Source organism: Carica papaya, chromosome 9 (genome assembly GCF_054855325.1).
Source record: "Carica papaya isolate Zhongbai chromosome 9, ASM5485532v1, whole genome shotgun sequence".
NCBI classification, from domain to species: Eukaryota; Viridiplantae; Streptophyta; class Magnoliopsida; order Brassicales; family Caricaceae; genus Carica; species Carica papaya.
The window spans coordinates 1,296,990-1,313,261 of NC_142317.1; the positions used below are offsets into that span (position 1 = coordinate 1,296,990).

Here is a 16,272-nt window from a genome sequence, read left to right on the forward strand (position 1 = left end):
CAGTAACTTGATCCACATTTTTATTCAGTACATGCTATTCCAATTAATACTTTGTTGAGGGAACTAAACAACCTCAATCCTTTCCAGTCCTCTTCAACCCAAGTTGACTCAAAACTATGTTCAGAACAAACCAAAATATTATTATCTTCATTTGGAAAACCATATTCAGCTAAAGTAGAGGATGATAAAAACTCTCATTAAAATAATAAAAATTAACCGAGTATAGAAGTATATATGAAATTCTATTTTAGGTCAAATATTTTCTTTTTGACAGATATATAAGGTCAAACACTAGTTGAACCAGCTAATTATTTGCTAAAAAGTTCCAAACATTTTCTAAATTTTTTATAATCAAATTAAATTTTTTTTCTAGATTTCTTCAATGGAAAAGAATTGTTAGTCACAAGCCGCCATGAATCATAAAAGAAGTCATTGCAAGTGAGAAACAAGAGTGGGTTGAAGCTAAACTGACATAAGCTAAACTGACAAGCGTTTTAATTTTTGCAGAAAAAATTGAAGAGACTTGGGGACCGCTAGAATGCGCAATAGAAAGTGCGGTATTTTGGACGCCGATCTAGGGTAAGAATCTATCACCATCTTCCTTCTTACAGTAAATTAAAGTTTAATAATCAATAATATTGTGTTTTGTAAAAATTAGAAAACTTTAAAATTAATTATAGGTCACTAATGGAGGCAGAACCGGTCAGTGCATATTTGTCCTAGTTTATTATTTATTTTCTCTTATACTGCCTAAAATACTTATTATTATGTTGTGTGTGTTACATTGCTAGTTCAATTGCTTTTCCAGTTATTTAGTTTATCTAACTGCATAGCCCCAATTATTGATTCATTTGCAATAAGTATCTCAATTATGTTGTCTTAATTTACGCGTCGTCTCTTTACATAACTTATTGTTGATTGCTAAATATGGAATGTTGATATGTATTTGGGAATTGGTTAATAATGTGAATTTTATGTATGAAAGCTTGCTAGGTGTTCTAGGAAAGGTTGGATGGACTTGGTACATAGAAAAATCCTACCATAAATGTTACTTCAGTCTGACGGGGCTTGAAAGTCCCATACTGGAAGGATTTGGAAGATATGATTCACTTTCATATCGGATGAGATATTTAGATGATGGTATGTTTGGCGCCTATTACCGAACGAGATATGAGGACAATCGGTTGACTAACAAATTTGGATATTGGGTTCACACGTAAGGGAGGGATATCACTAGGGACTCCCAAAAGTACCAGTAAGCAGGTAAAAAAGAAAGTCGTTGTTCATACTCATTTGTATATGAAATCATAATGTTATTTGAGTTATTGTTCTTATAAGTTGTGTAACATCCTCGGAAATTTGAAATGAAATTTATATTAAAAATATCAAATGCGGAAGCGAAGTCAAAATTCGATTAACATTCCTTACACTAAAACCAAAAACGTACTCAAAATATAAAAGATCAAGCTAACTAAAAGAGAAATTCGAAAGTAAGAGCTATGAATGTAACTATGGAGTCTTTAGGCGTCTCCTTCGTCGTCTTCTTGCGGAACAGGCTCGGGAACAATGTCTTCCTGATCTGAAATGATTAAATAAGGAATGAGCTACACTAGTCCAGTAAGGACATCACGATATCTCACCGTCACGGAGGTAAAGGCGGGTAGAAAACACAAAAAGACCAATGGAGCATAATTTACAAAAAACTCATTTATCAGTAATAAAACCTTTACCATTCACTTACCTCGGTGGAATTCATAAAACAATATACGAAAACAATAGCATTATCATCATTATGAAATCATGTAAACTATGCAACATAATACTTATCACGTCTTTGCAATTCCATCTTTACACAATCACCTTTCCTCATTCACCAGCCTACTAGTATCCATGGGGATCCATAGGGTCCCGTTACCCGTTACCCTTAATACTTGAAATCAGATTCCAGGGCCGTCCCCATACCCCGTCCGGTATGGGCGCCAAAACTATAAACCTCAATACCCCGTCCGGTATGAGGGTGAAACGGGCCGTCCCCATACCCCGTCCGGTATGGGCGCCAAAACTCATAAGATCTCCACACCCCGTCCGGTATGAGAGATCACAATCCCGGTAGGGTTCCTTATGGACCCGGTCCGTCCACCATCTCCCAGGATATCTAGTCAGGCTGACCACATTATACAATTATCAATCTATGCAATCTTTCATTCTTCTTTTCCTCAATCAGCATCATCAATTCACATTTAAACAAGCAAACAACAATTTATGCCAAACAGACAACACACAGCATCGGTATCTCAGTCATTCAACCCATAATCAGTAAAATAGTAAAATATGCACGCGAAACAATAAAATAAAAACATCAAACCTCATGCTGCATTTAAAACTGTAAAATAGGACAAATAACAGTTAACCGACAAATACACTAGACTCGGGCTCCATTAGCGACCTTAAGCAATTTCACACATTCGATGATTCAAGAAATACCATTTTATCATTATTGAACTTTAACACCGTAATAGGAAATAGGGTGAGGGGTCCTTACACGGCTTCACAGTGCGCCTACAGGCTGTCCCTAATTTTTCCTGAACTTTTTTCGGGAAACTGAAACGCACTACTGGTACCTACACGTGTTCCAAAAAAATCCCAAATTAGGCCCAGGGCCCCTTTTGGCCAATATCGCATTTCCGGCACGGCGGCTCCGCCGCTTGCGGCGGCGGTTTGCCTCGAGTTGGCCGTTTTCGGCCGAATTTAGCCACACTCGCATGGGTTTCTGTGATAAAACAACCCTACGGCCCTCGGGAGGCCAAAAAATTACGGAAAACCGAAGCTTACCGGCGGTGGTGCTCTCGGGTGCGACGGCTCTCCGGTGAAGTTCGTGTTTTGGTGATTCGGCTCCGACCAACCTGTAGAGAAAAGAATGGTGATCACGGTGATATAAAAATTGCATTAAACGGAGGCCGGGAAGGGCCTCATCGGAGGCAAAACCCGAGGAGGGGCGCGGCGGCGCCGCTAGCTTTCAGCCGTGTTTTCCGGCCGTTTGGCCAGGATTTTGGCTCTGATTTGTCCACAGGGGAAATCAGCGTGGAAAAACGAGTCGGGGGTATGAAATTTACCTCGATCGACGGTCGGAAATTTCCCCGGTGCGGCGGCGGGTGGCGGCGGCCGGCTCTGGTTCGTCTTCTCCGGCGAGGGCAGGCGGCTAGGGTTTTTGTGGTCTGGTGTGGGGGTTCTATTTATACCATTTTGCCTTTTGATCTTAGCCGTCCATTTTGATTTAATCTGGGCCGTCCGTGCGCGCGATTGATCTGGGCCGTCCGATCGCGCGCACACGGATCGCCAACGTGGCCCGTCCCCGGTCGACGTGGTTTTGCCACGTGGCAGGTCCTGGTTGGCCAGGCCTGCTGACGTGGCTGCTGACGTGGCACGAGCGTTTTTTGTGGTCTGGTGTGGGGGTTCTATTTATACCCTTTTGCCTTTTGATCTTAGTCGTCCATTTTGATTTAATCTGAGCCGTCCGTTTTTTATTAAATCTGGGCCGTCCGTGCGATTAAATCTAGACCGTCCGTGCGCGCGATTGATCTGGGCCGTCCGATCGCGCGCACGCGGATCGCCAACGTGGCCCGTTCTCGGTCGACGTGGTTTTGCCACGTGGCAGGTCCTGGTTGGCCAGGCCTGCTGACTGGGTCTGCTGATGTGGCACGAGCGTTTTTTTTTTTTTTTCTTCTTCAATTTTTCCGGGCGCTGCAAGTTGATTTTAGAAACTCGTAACGGTAAGTATAGAATAAATGATTTTATGTTAAATGAATTTATTTAAGAAAGCAAATGACTCTACTAGTTTTATAATTTTTTTCAACATTCAGTTTTTCGTATCAGTGATTAATATAATATTCTTACTGGGTTAGTGTAGTTTATCCCCCTATTTAACTATTACATATCAAGAATATTAAGATTCAAATCCTAAACAGTAGGGGGGTTGCGAGTAAAGGTTACCTTCTATACTTCATCAAAGTTGCCAGTGGAGGTTAACCCCATAATATTTTAGCTTTATTTATGTTTATATTATTTTAACTATTTTTATGAATATTTCCATAACTTTATTGGATATTCTAAATTATCATGTAAGGAATGTAAACCTTAATTATCATTTGCTTTTATTATTTTAATATATATTCATTTTTTTAAGATTTCAAGTCTTTACAGGCAAAATCTCATAATTGGTTATTATGCCAATTTAAAGGAAAAATAAATACCTATAATTAGTGGTTAATATACATAATCTATATAACCTTATGTTTTTCTCTATATAATAAAGTTAATATTTAGTCACATTATTTAATAATTGAGGACATGATAATGTTTGAATGTGGTTTTGTTAATTATTTAAATAACATGATTAATGCAATACTTAATGAAGTAATTATTGATTTCATTTAAAAAATTATTAAGATATTATTTTAAATTTTTTAATAAATAATAATAATAATAAATTGCATTATCGGAATTAAAATTTTTATTTTAAATTAAATCACAAATAAAATGAATATTATCGTATAAATTTAATTAAAATTTTGGAAAATTGGCAATTATCATTAAAATAAAAAAAAAATAGAATAATTGGGTATATAAAGATTGGTGGTGTACTTGTGGAGCATACATATATATATATATATATATATATATATATGAGATGACACCATCCATCACGTGTCAATATTTTCTAAAATTTTTCAATCAGATAGAATGTCAAAACATTTTGTCTATTTCCTAAATACCAAAAGCCTTATAAAAAATTAAAATTATTATTATTTTTATTTTGCTATTTTTAGCATTTTGAGGTGCCAATATAAAAATTAATAATTTTTAATTCTACGTATATATCAAGCTAATCAATCAACGAATGATATATATATATGTATTGAAGAAAAATATTTTTAAAATTAGAAAATCTTTATTAATTTTTAATCAATAATATAGTATAAAAATTATAATTAAATTTCACATATGTTGAAAATAATATCAAATAAATTTCAAAAATAAACATAGCTTTTATATATTATGATTTTCTTATTAAATATTGTGAATTTGGCAAGTAGCACATATAGACACATGTATATGACTTCCATTATAAAAATATGAATTGACCCAAATGTCGGACAAGTTGCGTTTTTATTTAGTATATGTATATTGGCTACCTTGTATTTGTTATACATATATGTATGTGTGTGTGTATATATATATATATATATATATATATATATATATTCTAGAATGTAGTACAAGTTCAATAAATTATTATGAATTTTAATATTTTTAGATTACAAATTAATTTTTTTCATAGTTAAATGTTTTTATTTGATGGTAAATTATAAAAATAATAAAATTATTTTTAAATGGTATGTTAAAAAAAATACTATACAATCAAATTACCAATAAAAGAAAAATAATAATTATAGTTAAAATAATTAATTTAATGCCATTTAATTTTGGAAACATATCTAGGGATGTCCATTTGATCTTAATTTTTATATGCCTAAGTTTGGAAAACAGAATTCCCCAAATTCATATATATGTATATATATGTGTGTGTATATATATATATATATGCAAATTAAGCAAGTGGCATGCAATATCATCACATCACCATGAGATGTGGACATGATGATGATGATGATGATGATGACTATTAATTCAGAAGGCGGATGAATTATGTTCTGTAAATAATTTTGACATGTAGCATATATATATATATATATATATATATATGTGACAAGTCATGAATGAGATTGAAATGAATGACAATTCCATTTTGGATTTTCTTGAATAAGTTTTGGTTAATGATTTTGGAGTATGACTATTTTTTTAAGATATGATTTTACTATAAGTATTACTATATATATAATTAAATTCTTATAGCTTAATATTTATAAAAATTTTAATTTTTTAAGATTAGTACATGTGTAAACTTCTAAATACAAAGTTTTGAAGGTTAAAAACAAAATAAATTAAAATAATAAGACTATAGTATAAAATTTTAAAAATATTTAATTACCATATGATGTCTTAATCTAAAGTTGTATAAATTATAGTTTGAAAAAAAAAAAAAGAAGAAGATAGAATTGAGATAATTAATTGGTAACCATTTGTTTTATCACACATGAAGAACAAATAGTGAATGGGTTTCCTAAAGACCAAACCATGAGTCATTTTCAAAATGATCATTAAGTAAATAATTAACAAATAAGCCAATTGTGTCACTTAGTAATGAGTGAAATAATTAATATATAATATACTTATGATATGTACTTAATAATTGGAGAAAAAAAATAATATAATATAAAAAATTAGATTAAATTTTTAATACGTCGTTACTTAATTTGTAACAGCCCCGATAATTCAACATGGAAATTATATTATAAATATTAAATGCGGAAGCGAGATCAAAATTTCGGTTAACATTCCTTACACGAAAACCAAAAACGTACTTAAAATATAAAAGATTAAACTAACTAAAAGAGAAACTCGAAAATAGAACTATGAGTATGACTACAGAATCTCTAAGCATCCCCTTCGTCGTCCTCCTGCGGAACGGGCTCGGGAACCATGTCTTCCTGATCTGAAATGGTTAAATAAGGAGTGAGCTACACTAGCCCAGTAAGAACATCACGATATCTCACCGTCACGGTGGTAAAGGTGGGTAGAAAAACACAAAAGACCAATGGAGCATGATTTACAACAAATCTTTTTATTTATGATAAAACCTTTACCATCCACTTACCTCGGTGGAATTCATGAAACAATATAAGAAAAACAATGACATTATCACAATCATGGAATAATATAAGTTGTAAAACATAGCAATTATCACGCCTTTTGTAATTCAATCATTATATCACATATCCTTTTTTCATTTTCCAGCCTACTAGTATCCATGGGGGTCCCGCTACCCGTTAACCTTTAACATTCATAATCAGTTTCCAGGGCCGTCCCCATACCCCGTCCGGTATGGGCGCCAAAACCATAAACCTCAATACCCCGTCCGGTATGAGGGTGAAACGGGCCGTCCCCATACCCCGTCCGGTATGGGCGCCAAAACACATAAACCTCAATACCCCGTCCGGTATGAGGGTGAAACGGGCTGTCCCCATACCCCGTCCGGTATGGGCGCCAAAACACATAAGATCTCCATGCCCCGTCCGGCATGTGAGACCACAATCCCGGTAGGGTTCCCTACGGACCCGGTCCGTCCACCATCTCCCAGGATATCTAGTCAGGCTGACCCCATAATACAATTATCAGTCTACACAATCTTTTATTTTTCTTTTCCTCAGTCAGCATCATCAATTTACCTTTAAACAAGCAAATCGTAATTCATGCCAAACAGACAACATACAGTATCAATTTTCCAGTCATTCAACCCATAATTAATAAAAACGTAATATATGCACACGAAACTATAAAATAAACACATCAAACCTCATACTGCATTTAAAACTGTAAAACAGGCCAAATAACAGTAAATCACCAATCACACTAGACTCGGGCTCCATTAGCAACCTTAAGCAATTTTACACATTCGTTAATTCAAGAAATACCGTTTTATCATTTTGAACTTTAATACCGTGATAGGAAATAGGGTGAGGGGTCCTTACTTGTTTTCGGGATCCGAATACGATTCACAGTGCGCCTACAGGCCGTCCCTAATTTTCCCTGAATTTTTCCCGGGGAACTGAAACACACTAACGGTACCTGCACGTGTTCCAAAAAAAAATCCAAATTAGGCCCAGGGCCTCTTTCGGCCCAAATCGCAACTCCGGCACGGCGGCTCCGCCGTGCTCCGGCGACGGCGGCTCCGCCGTGCTCCGGCGACGGCGCCACCGCTGGCGGCGGCGAGTCGCCTCGGGTTGGCTGTTTTCGGCCGTTTTTGATCGAATTCGGCCACACTCGCATCTGTCCCTGTGAGAAAACAACCCTAAGGCCCTCGGGGGGCCAAAAAATACTGAAAAATGGAGCTTACCGGCGGCGGCGGCTCTTCGGTGAGGTTCGTGTTTTGGTGATTCGGCTCCGGTCAACCTGTAGAGAAAAGAATGATGATCACGGTGATATAAAAATTGCATCAAACGGAGGCCGGGAAGGGCCTCGTCGGAGGTAAAAACCGAGAGGGGGTGTGGCGGCGCCGTTGGTCTTCGGCCGCGTATTCCGGCCGTTTGGCCGGAATTTTGGCTTCGATTTGGCCATAGGAGGAATCAGCGTGGAAAAACGAGTCGGGGGTATGAAATTTACCTCGATCGGCGGTCAGAAATTTCCCCGGTGCGGCGGCGGGTGGCGGCGGTCGGCCTCTGGTTTGTCTTCTCCGGCGAGCGGCAGGCGGCTAGGGTTTGTGGTCTGGTGTGGGGGTTCTATTTATAACCCCTTGCCCTTTGATCTCAGCCGTCCATTTTGTTTTAATCTGGGCCGTCCGTGCGATTGTATCTGGGCCGTCCGATCGCGCCCACGCGGATCGCCAACGTGGCCCGTTCAGGAGCGACGTGGTCTTGCCACGTGGCAGGCCCCGGTTGGCCGGGACTGCTGACCGAGCCTGCTGATGTGGCTGCCGACGTGGCTTTTTTTTTTTTTTTTTTTTTCGGTCCGGGCGCTACATAATTATTATATAATATTCGTCTTATCCGTAAACATAAACAGTTAATTTGAGATTTAATTTAATTCGATCAACGTAGTTCTACCAATATAAAGTAAATTGAGTTATCAGTTTTATTTATTAATTAGCTAATTGTCTTTATTTTATTTTTTATTATTTTAACTTTTACCAATTTTTAAGTTTTGGTTTATATAATTTCTTAATTACAAAATGTCTAATATGAATTGTATAAGTTTTTTTTCTAAGCAATTAAAATGGGAATGTGTAAAAATTTGTATTGATTCAATAATTTAAAGTTAGGGAAGGATTGACATTTCCTCTTGTTCTTTTTTGCTTCTACTTCATTAATGGATTTCTCTTTCTCTGGCCCTTTTTTTTTTTTTTTTTTTTTTTTTGTATTGAACAATAAATTAAATATGTATAAAAATAAGATTTGGGAGGGGGTTAAAAGAGTGTAGGGCAACAAAACAGACGAGGAGGACCATGACAGATGGTGGCGTAGGATTGGGAATTTTTTGGTTTGAGATTATGGAGGGGGAAGAAAAGCTTCGAAGGATTCCCAGAACGACGTCGTTTTCAAGATATTTTGGGCCTATATACGCATAGGACAAAAGGGTGGGGGAGCCCGTTACCTTTTTATTGAAAGAGGCAGCTGGGATATAGACTGCACCCACGTGTCGATTTCTAATTGCAACTTTGGAAATTATTTTTATATAATTTTAAAGTTTTTATTATTTTGTATAAAATATTGAAACCAGAAAAATTAATATTTTGAGTGGGATCAAATAATAATAATTATTATTAGTTTTTATTTTGTTTAATTATTTTAATTATTATTATTATTAGGATTGTAATTGTGGCTTCCTCCATTATTGGGTCGATGAGAAAATGAAATTCCAAAATTGAGGACGCATCTGCCCGTACATGGGCCGTTGTACAAGAGATACACGAAGACATTTAATGTACCAAACAGAGACTTCCCTTCACGACTACTCTATTTTGTCTTTCTATATTCGGATATAAACGTGTACGTATATATATTCCAAGAACAATAGAATTTTATGTCCCTCTTTTAATTTTTCTTCTTCAAGTGCCAGGAACAGACTGGATGGTACCACACAGCACGGACAGCGGCCATTGTTAGACCCCGGCCAAACAGTCCCAAAACATGTACCCTGCAAAAACATGTTATGTCCAAACCAGCAATCAGGATTTCTCAAATTAAATCTGTTCGTTCTAAATACGGATCACAAATCTACGATTGCTTGGTAACAGATACCGGTAATCTGAGAGGGAAAGCAAATTTGAGGATGGGATTTTGAGAATGAGTTTTTAAGTAAAAGAATTGGGGTTCAATAAGAGGAAAACCCTGGGAAGCAAGTCAATTAGAGAAAAAAAAAAAACCAAAAGATTTCCTACAATTATAATTTGTGAGCTTATCCACCCTGAAAAGGATTCTTGGGCTTGTCCGGCTACAATCTATGTTTAAGGACCACTCCCCCCCCCCCCCCAGAAAGCGACCTTCATTTAAGGTAAGCTTTTGGAGTGGCACTTGGCAACCTGCCAGTATCGTTACGTGTATTGCCATTATGACAAGAAGTCAATCATCATTCAGAATAATGCAACTCATTCATTCAAATTCGTTGTATAGAGCTGATAGTTTTCATTTTCGTCTTTACCATGTGTAAGAGGGAAAAGGAAAGAAAAGAGAGGTCAGATTTCTTGAACAATGCATAAATTGACACACATCTGCAAAATGATTTAGGTAACAACTCAAACAACAAAGTTCAAAGCATTTCATTTACTGGACAAAAAGTTCCAGAGAGATAGAAAGAGGCTCATTAAGATAACCGAGGCCTAATTAATAAATTTAACATGTCAAAATGTTCTAACCAAGCAGCAGACCCAGTGTCCACGGGCATCCAAGCAGGTCCACCCTATGACATCTTCACTCTCGAAAAGTCCATCTCAGGATGCTGGAAGAAAACAAGATATCAAATGAGCATGTTACATAGGAAAGGTAATATTTAGCCAGCAGAAGTTGGCAAAGCATATAAATAGTCACCTCAGCCATGAACTTCTTTAGAATCTCCTGTTTCTGGAGCTCATCACTTGTTGGAAGTCCCATGGATTTTTGTCTCTGATCAAACTGCAAACCACAAGAAACTTGTATGTTACTTCACTATTTCCAAGGCAATACAAATGATTAGCTGAAATTGAAGACTGGAAGAACCAATCAATACCAAAGTAGAATGTCAAACATATGCATCAGAAACAAGCCACTAAGAACCTCATTATTAACTGGCATGAAGGACAGGCAATTGAGACATCAACAGACACAAGACTCAGACAGTAGTCACATTTTATCATGGACATAAGTTTCTAGTTTGGTCATTTTTCTAAATCAGAAAGAAAAAAGTCGTAATAGGAATTCCATCCCAGTAATGCACTGAGAAGCATAGGCATGCCATCTCCATCATCATTTCAAGAGGTAGATATGTCCAACAGGTTAGACTCCTCATCCAATAGCATAGTCAACTAACAGAACCAATATACAATTTACCAAAAAACATTTATATGGCAACATCATTCATGGCCCATCCACAATGGCCAGTACAAATAAGTAAAAGAGAGCAGTAACAGATATGAGAACACATTCTCAAAAAATAATAACTAAAAAAAAGAAAACATAGGCAACGATAAATTACCATCATCTTCTCCACAGTCTGCCTTGTTTCAGGATCCAGGTCAGATAGTTTGCTGTTTTCAGGTTCACACTTTTGAGTGTCGATTTCGGGCTCTCCTTTGACCACAGTTTTCCACCACTCCATCTGGTCGTGCTTTGTCAAAAGAATAGAGAGTGCCTTCTGATCCTCTATAGATAAAAGAGAAATACACATTTTGGTGATAAAGTAAGACCTAAAAATTCTTATAATTCTTTGGATCACTTGATTGCTATGGTCTTCAGTTCTTTATGAATGATTTTCCTGCATCTATAAGAACAATAATCAACTTAGCAAGTAACTTACCTATGCTCCAATAGCAATCATCAGGTTTGACAGGCCGATATAGTTCACCCTGCAATTATTTAGAATTGCATTCTAAGATTGTTACCCAATCTGACAATAAAAGACAAGTGGAACGCAGGAAAGTTACATAGAAAAACCTACGGGATAGACAAGGACTTACATCAATTATTGGAGGGTGCCCCTTGAGTCCAACTTTTATATGGTTCTTCTTTATATCACATACAACAAACCTTGATTTAGTGCCAGTAGGGATTGGAACATTGATGTTGAGCTCCGGTAGTGACTGAGTCCAGGAGTATTTCTCAAGATCAAGTCCGTTACCTTTATTAGGAACTGTTCACAAGCAACTTGATTGATAAATTAAACTGGGTTATAGGAAGATAAACAAACAAAGTGAGAGTTGCTCATAAACTAAACTAGTTCATAATTATTGTCAGAAACCAACAAAGGCCCTCCAAATGCAGAAGTTGTCAAAACACAAGAAGATTTAACTAAAAATAGATTCTTATCAGAAGGTTTAACTGAAAAACATTTTTGTCGCATATATTTGGCCAATCTCAATGATTTTAGAGCAAATGCACAACAAGCTTGGCCAAACAGAATCCAAAGTTCATATGCACTGTCTATCATTAAGGTCCAAGCAGAATTCTCTTTCCCATTGCTTCTATTAAGCTTCTTTCTAGATCTTCAGTCTTAGTTTTAACAATAAAATCAACATTATTCCAGACCCTGAAAATCTGTGAGCCTAAATGATATGAGCATGGACGGCATAAGCCATTCCAACCACCATTCAAGCCAAAGTGACAAAGAAGGCCATGGGTTGGACTATCCATGTGGCCAAGATAAAATCACAAGTGGCCAAGAGGAAGCCATGAGCGGTCAAGAGGAAGTTACGCACAGCAATGCCCATTTAGAGAGGAATGCATGCGGCAAGGGAGGTCCAAACCAAGATCAAGGTATATCGGCCCATGAACAAAGATCATATGAAGATAATGGAGTCAAGCAAGGTGTGGAGATCAATAAAGATGAACTTGGATCACTTTTTTTTTTAAATAAAAAAAGTGTCAATATGTATTAGTATGAGCACCAAGAGGTGCAAGCCATGTACAATTATTTACAGTTCAGTCCTCCACACAACCACACAAAACAGGACTCTAAGAGCCTCACAAAAAAATGGAGGATGATCCATCAACAAAAATTCTAGGATACTAAACCATCTATTTTTAAGAACATCAAAACTCTTTGTATCATCAAAGCCTTCAAATGCTCTTCTATTCCTATCCTTCCAAACAGTCCAAATAAGTGTGAGTGGAACCATATCAACAAAGATGCATCTGTCTTTAAGATATTTCCAAGCCCATAACTCTTCCTTGATTGATCCAACCATCACCCAACTAGTCCCCATCGATTTGTACACCATGGTCCACGAGAAATATACCAAAGGACACTGCAATAAAAGGTGGCTGCAACCCTATTCTGCCTGCTTGCAAAGGCAGCAAGCGTTAACCAGAACCAAACCCCTTCTCCTGACTTTATTAATTGTCAAAATACAATCCATACTAATTTCCCAAGCAAAAAAGGAAATCCGAGGTGGAACTTTGACCTTCCAGATTTGTTTATACAGGAATGGATCATTGCTAACCCCACTCTGAAACAGTCTTTTATAACAGGATTATACCATGAAGGATCCCTTTTTCGTGAGAGTTCATCGCGGCAAACCAATATTGTTACCCGGGGATACAAATGGCAATGCTCTCATCAGCTTCTCATACTCATTAAGTTCTCAATCATTCAAATTTTGTAGAACCAACACCTGCCACACCCCTCCTACATCAGCATTGCTCACGAAACAGTCACTAACCCGCACTCCCTTATTCTCTGCCTAGTGAGCCTATTACAAGAGGAACAGCCAAAAGACTCAAACAAGTCTTCCAACTCTTTGTTCAAGAATGGATAAGTGAGGAAGGACTTGGATCAAGCTAGGAAGCCCACAAGAGGATGAAATTAAGTCCATTCAGCCAAGGCCAAGAAAGAAGATGCACTTTAATCCAAATCAAGGAAGAACCCGAGGCAAGCATGTGGGAAAATCTTCCCAATGCGTGAAAGATTTTGCCAACCCGAGAAGGACTTGTCTCAAGTAAGAATTTTCCTTTTCTTTTCCATCAAAACAAGCAACTAAGTCTCCAAATATTCAAGAGAATCGGTATTCAAGGAAAAATATATTCCTTAGCTGATTCCACCCATTCAAAAAAGGCAACCACATTTAAGGAGCAATGAATTCAAGATCTTGGAAGGATTTGGACAGTTTGGCGTCCTCCCTAAGGAGTCATAAAGCCAGCCCTAATTTTCCTTTCCTTCACTCAAGAATCTCACTTTCAAGAGGGGTATTCACCAATTAAGAGGTTCCCTCAAAGAGGGGAATATCTACACTATTGGCTTGAAGCATTTACAATTAAATAGGAGATTTCTTTTCTTATACTTCACACGACTTACAATTATGGATAGACCTTCAATTCATGATTGTAAACATCAAGTTTTCGATCAATAAAATTACAGAGTTTTAACTTTCAACAGTGAGGTATTCTTCACTATAAATAGACCTTCAATTCATGGTTGTAAGCATCAAGTTTTCAATCAATAAAATTACAAAATTTTAGTTTTCAACAAGTGAGGTATTTTTCAAACTTCTCGTTGAGCAAGGAATTGGTTCAACTTATCAAAATAACTCTTGTGGCATTTTATCAATTCTTAATTTTCCTAATTACCTTAATTGCTATCATCTATTGATAGCAGGTTAAGTAGAAAAAATTTATTTAAATAAGTTTTTAGTGCTAATTGAAATTGTGTGAATTTTAAATTGCATTATTGATCCTAAGTTCCGCATCACTAAACTGAAAAAATCAACCACTAACAAATGAGATGAATAAAATTTAAATTCTCTGCACTGCAATAAAAAATATTCCACACCAACTTTCTAAATCCATGGGTACATTCGTGACTCCAGCATACCAAGATATGGGGACACAAGTTCCGCAACAAACCTATTTTTGGACTAACAATTATCCACAGTTCAGTGCATTCTTCAGAACCAAGATCACAGAACACTCTCCACTTGAAACCTTTAGTTTTCATAATAACCCTTGATTTGCTCTTAGAGGCTCAATGCACAAAAGACTCCAAACAAAGCTGAACCAGCAAAAACTCAGCACACCTTTCCCCAGCCTGCTATCCATGTCTTTCTCTCAAAACTATTGATATATAAGTCGTCCGTTATGCTAATCCCAAATTTTAATGCTATACGCATTAAACATTGATAAATTCAAAAATGTACTCAAAGTCACTCTAAAATCTGAACAAGCACACGCCCATTTTCATCAATTTTAATTATAATTTCTCTCATCGTTCAGTCGGCAATTAAGCAGTGAAGCAAAGCACCATATAATCAATCCAACATTGTAAAAACAAACTAAACGTAGTGACTTCAGTGAAGCCAAAACGGTAAAAACGCAATACCTCTTGGTCCAGCCTCCTCATTCTTGGCCTCCTCCATCTTCTCCTCCTTTAACACAGGCGTCGCTTTCTCTTCCTTCTTCTGCTTCTGCTTCTCCTCCTCATCCAATTTCTTCTTTCTCTCTGCCTCCGCCGCCGCCGCAGCAGCTTTCCTTTTCCTTTCCTTCGCGGCTCTCACCACCGCCGTGATCTCCTTCTCCGCCGTATCTCTCTCGAGGAAATCGCTTTCTTTCTCCAGAAACTCTATCACTTTCTCCACCAGCCCTAACGGGTTTGACGAATCGAAGCTTGCTCTGAACGGCATCGCTTTTGGCTGCTGCTGCTGGGACGAAGACGAGGGTTTGGCTCCCTCTTCTTCCATGCCGGAGATTATCACCATTGATGCCGACACTACTATATTACCTCGTTCCGCCGATAAATGAATCGAGGGTTTAGGTTTTCGCTCCTGTAAGGACTGAGAAAGCAACCTTCTTAGAAAACTTGCAAGGCAGTGCGAAGAGTTTGATAGAGTGTTCCAGAACGGAAACCCTTTTAATAGTCCCTAAATATTTTCTGATAAGTCCCTGATATTTTATGAAATTACACTTGAGCAAATATAACTTCATCATGATTATTAAATTATTTTTTTCAAAATAAAAAAAAAAAAGAACCGGAAACGACGTCGTATAGTTGGTACGGGACATCCTTCCTCTTTACAAAACGATGTAGTTTTTAAGGAAAACGACGCGTGGATTTGGTACTAAAAGTTGTAGATTTTGCCTGAAAATATTATATTATTTAAGAAATCTTAGATATTATTAGAGTAAAGGACCATAATAATTTTATGGTTTAAAATTTATTAATTTTTCAAACATCTTGTATGAATATGTATATATATATATACACTGAGCCAATAATAGATAGCAGAAAATGGCTAACTGAGAGGTGGGTGAATAAGAAATTTATCAGGAGCATCAATTTTGATGATCTTCAGAGCTTACTCCCAAGTCATTACAAGGTTAGGGAGGATCTTGAATTACAGCTGAATCAACTGTTATCCTGTGATGTCCAATTTTAATTTAATATAAATTAAATTAATTTATGCAATTTTTTAATTTT

The 16,272-nt window shown here is 36.9% G+C and overlaps 1 protein-coding gene across 1 annotated transcript; it reads right to left on the reverse strand.

The window, feature by feature from the left end:
* Positions 1–10,353: 10,353 nt before the first annotated feature.
* LOC148239707 (protein BOBBER 1-like) lies at positions 10,354–15,691 on the reverse strand. Its single transcript, XM_088211262.1, has 6 exons — positions 15,178–15,691; positions 11,825–11,997; positions 11,665–11,713; positions 11,344–11,510; positions 10,701–10,784; positions 10,354–10,611 (listed from the first exon to the last, which is right to left on the reverse strand). Exons 1-6 carry the CDS (start codon positions 15,551–15,553, stop codon positions 10,573–10,575), a joined length of 888 nt encoding a protein of 295 aa, XP_088067388.1. The 5' UTR covers positions 15,554–15,691; the 3' UTR covers positions 10,354–10,572.
* Positions 15,692–16,272: the final 581 nt, after the last annotated feature.

Bases quoted from the DNA above. Each gene is read 5' to 3' on its own strand.
- LOC148239707 (XM_088211262.1), bottom strand. From the start codon at position 15,553: ATGGTGATAATCTCCGGCATGGAAGAAGAGGGAGCCAAACCCTCGTCT. The intron at 11,998-15,177 runs GTATTGCGTTTT...GCTTGTGAACAG, and splicing joins TGAGGAGGCTGGACCAAGAG to TTCCTAATAAAGGTAACGGA. The intron at 10,612-10,700 runs GTGACTATTTAT...GTTTTCTTCCAG, and splicing joins TAAAGAAGTTCATGGCTGAG to CATCCTGAGATGGACTTTTC.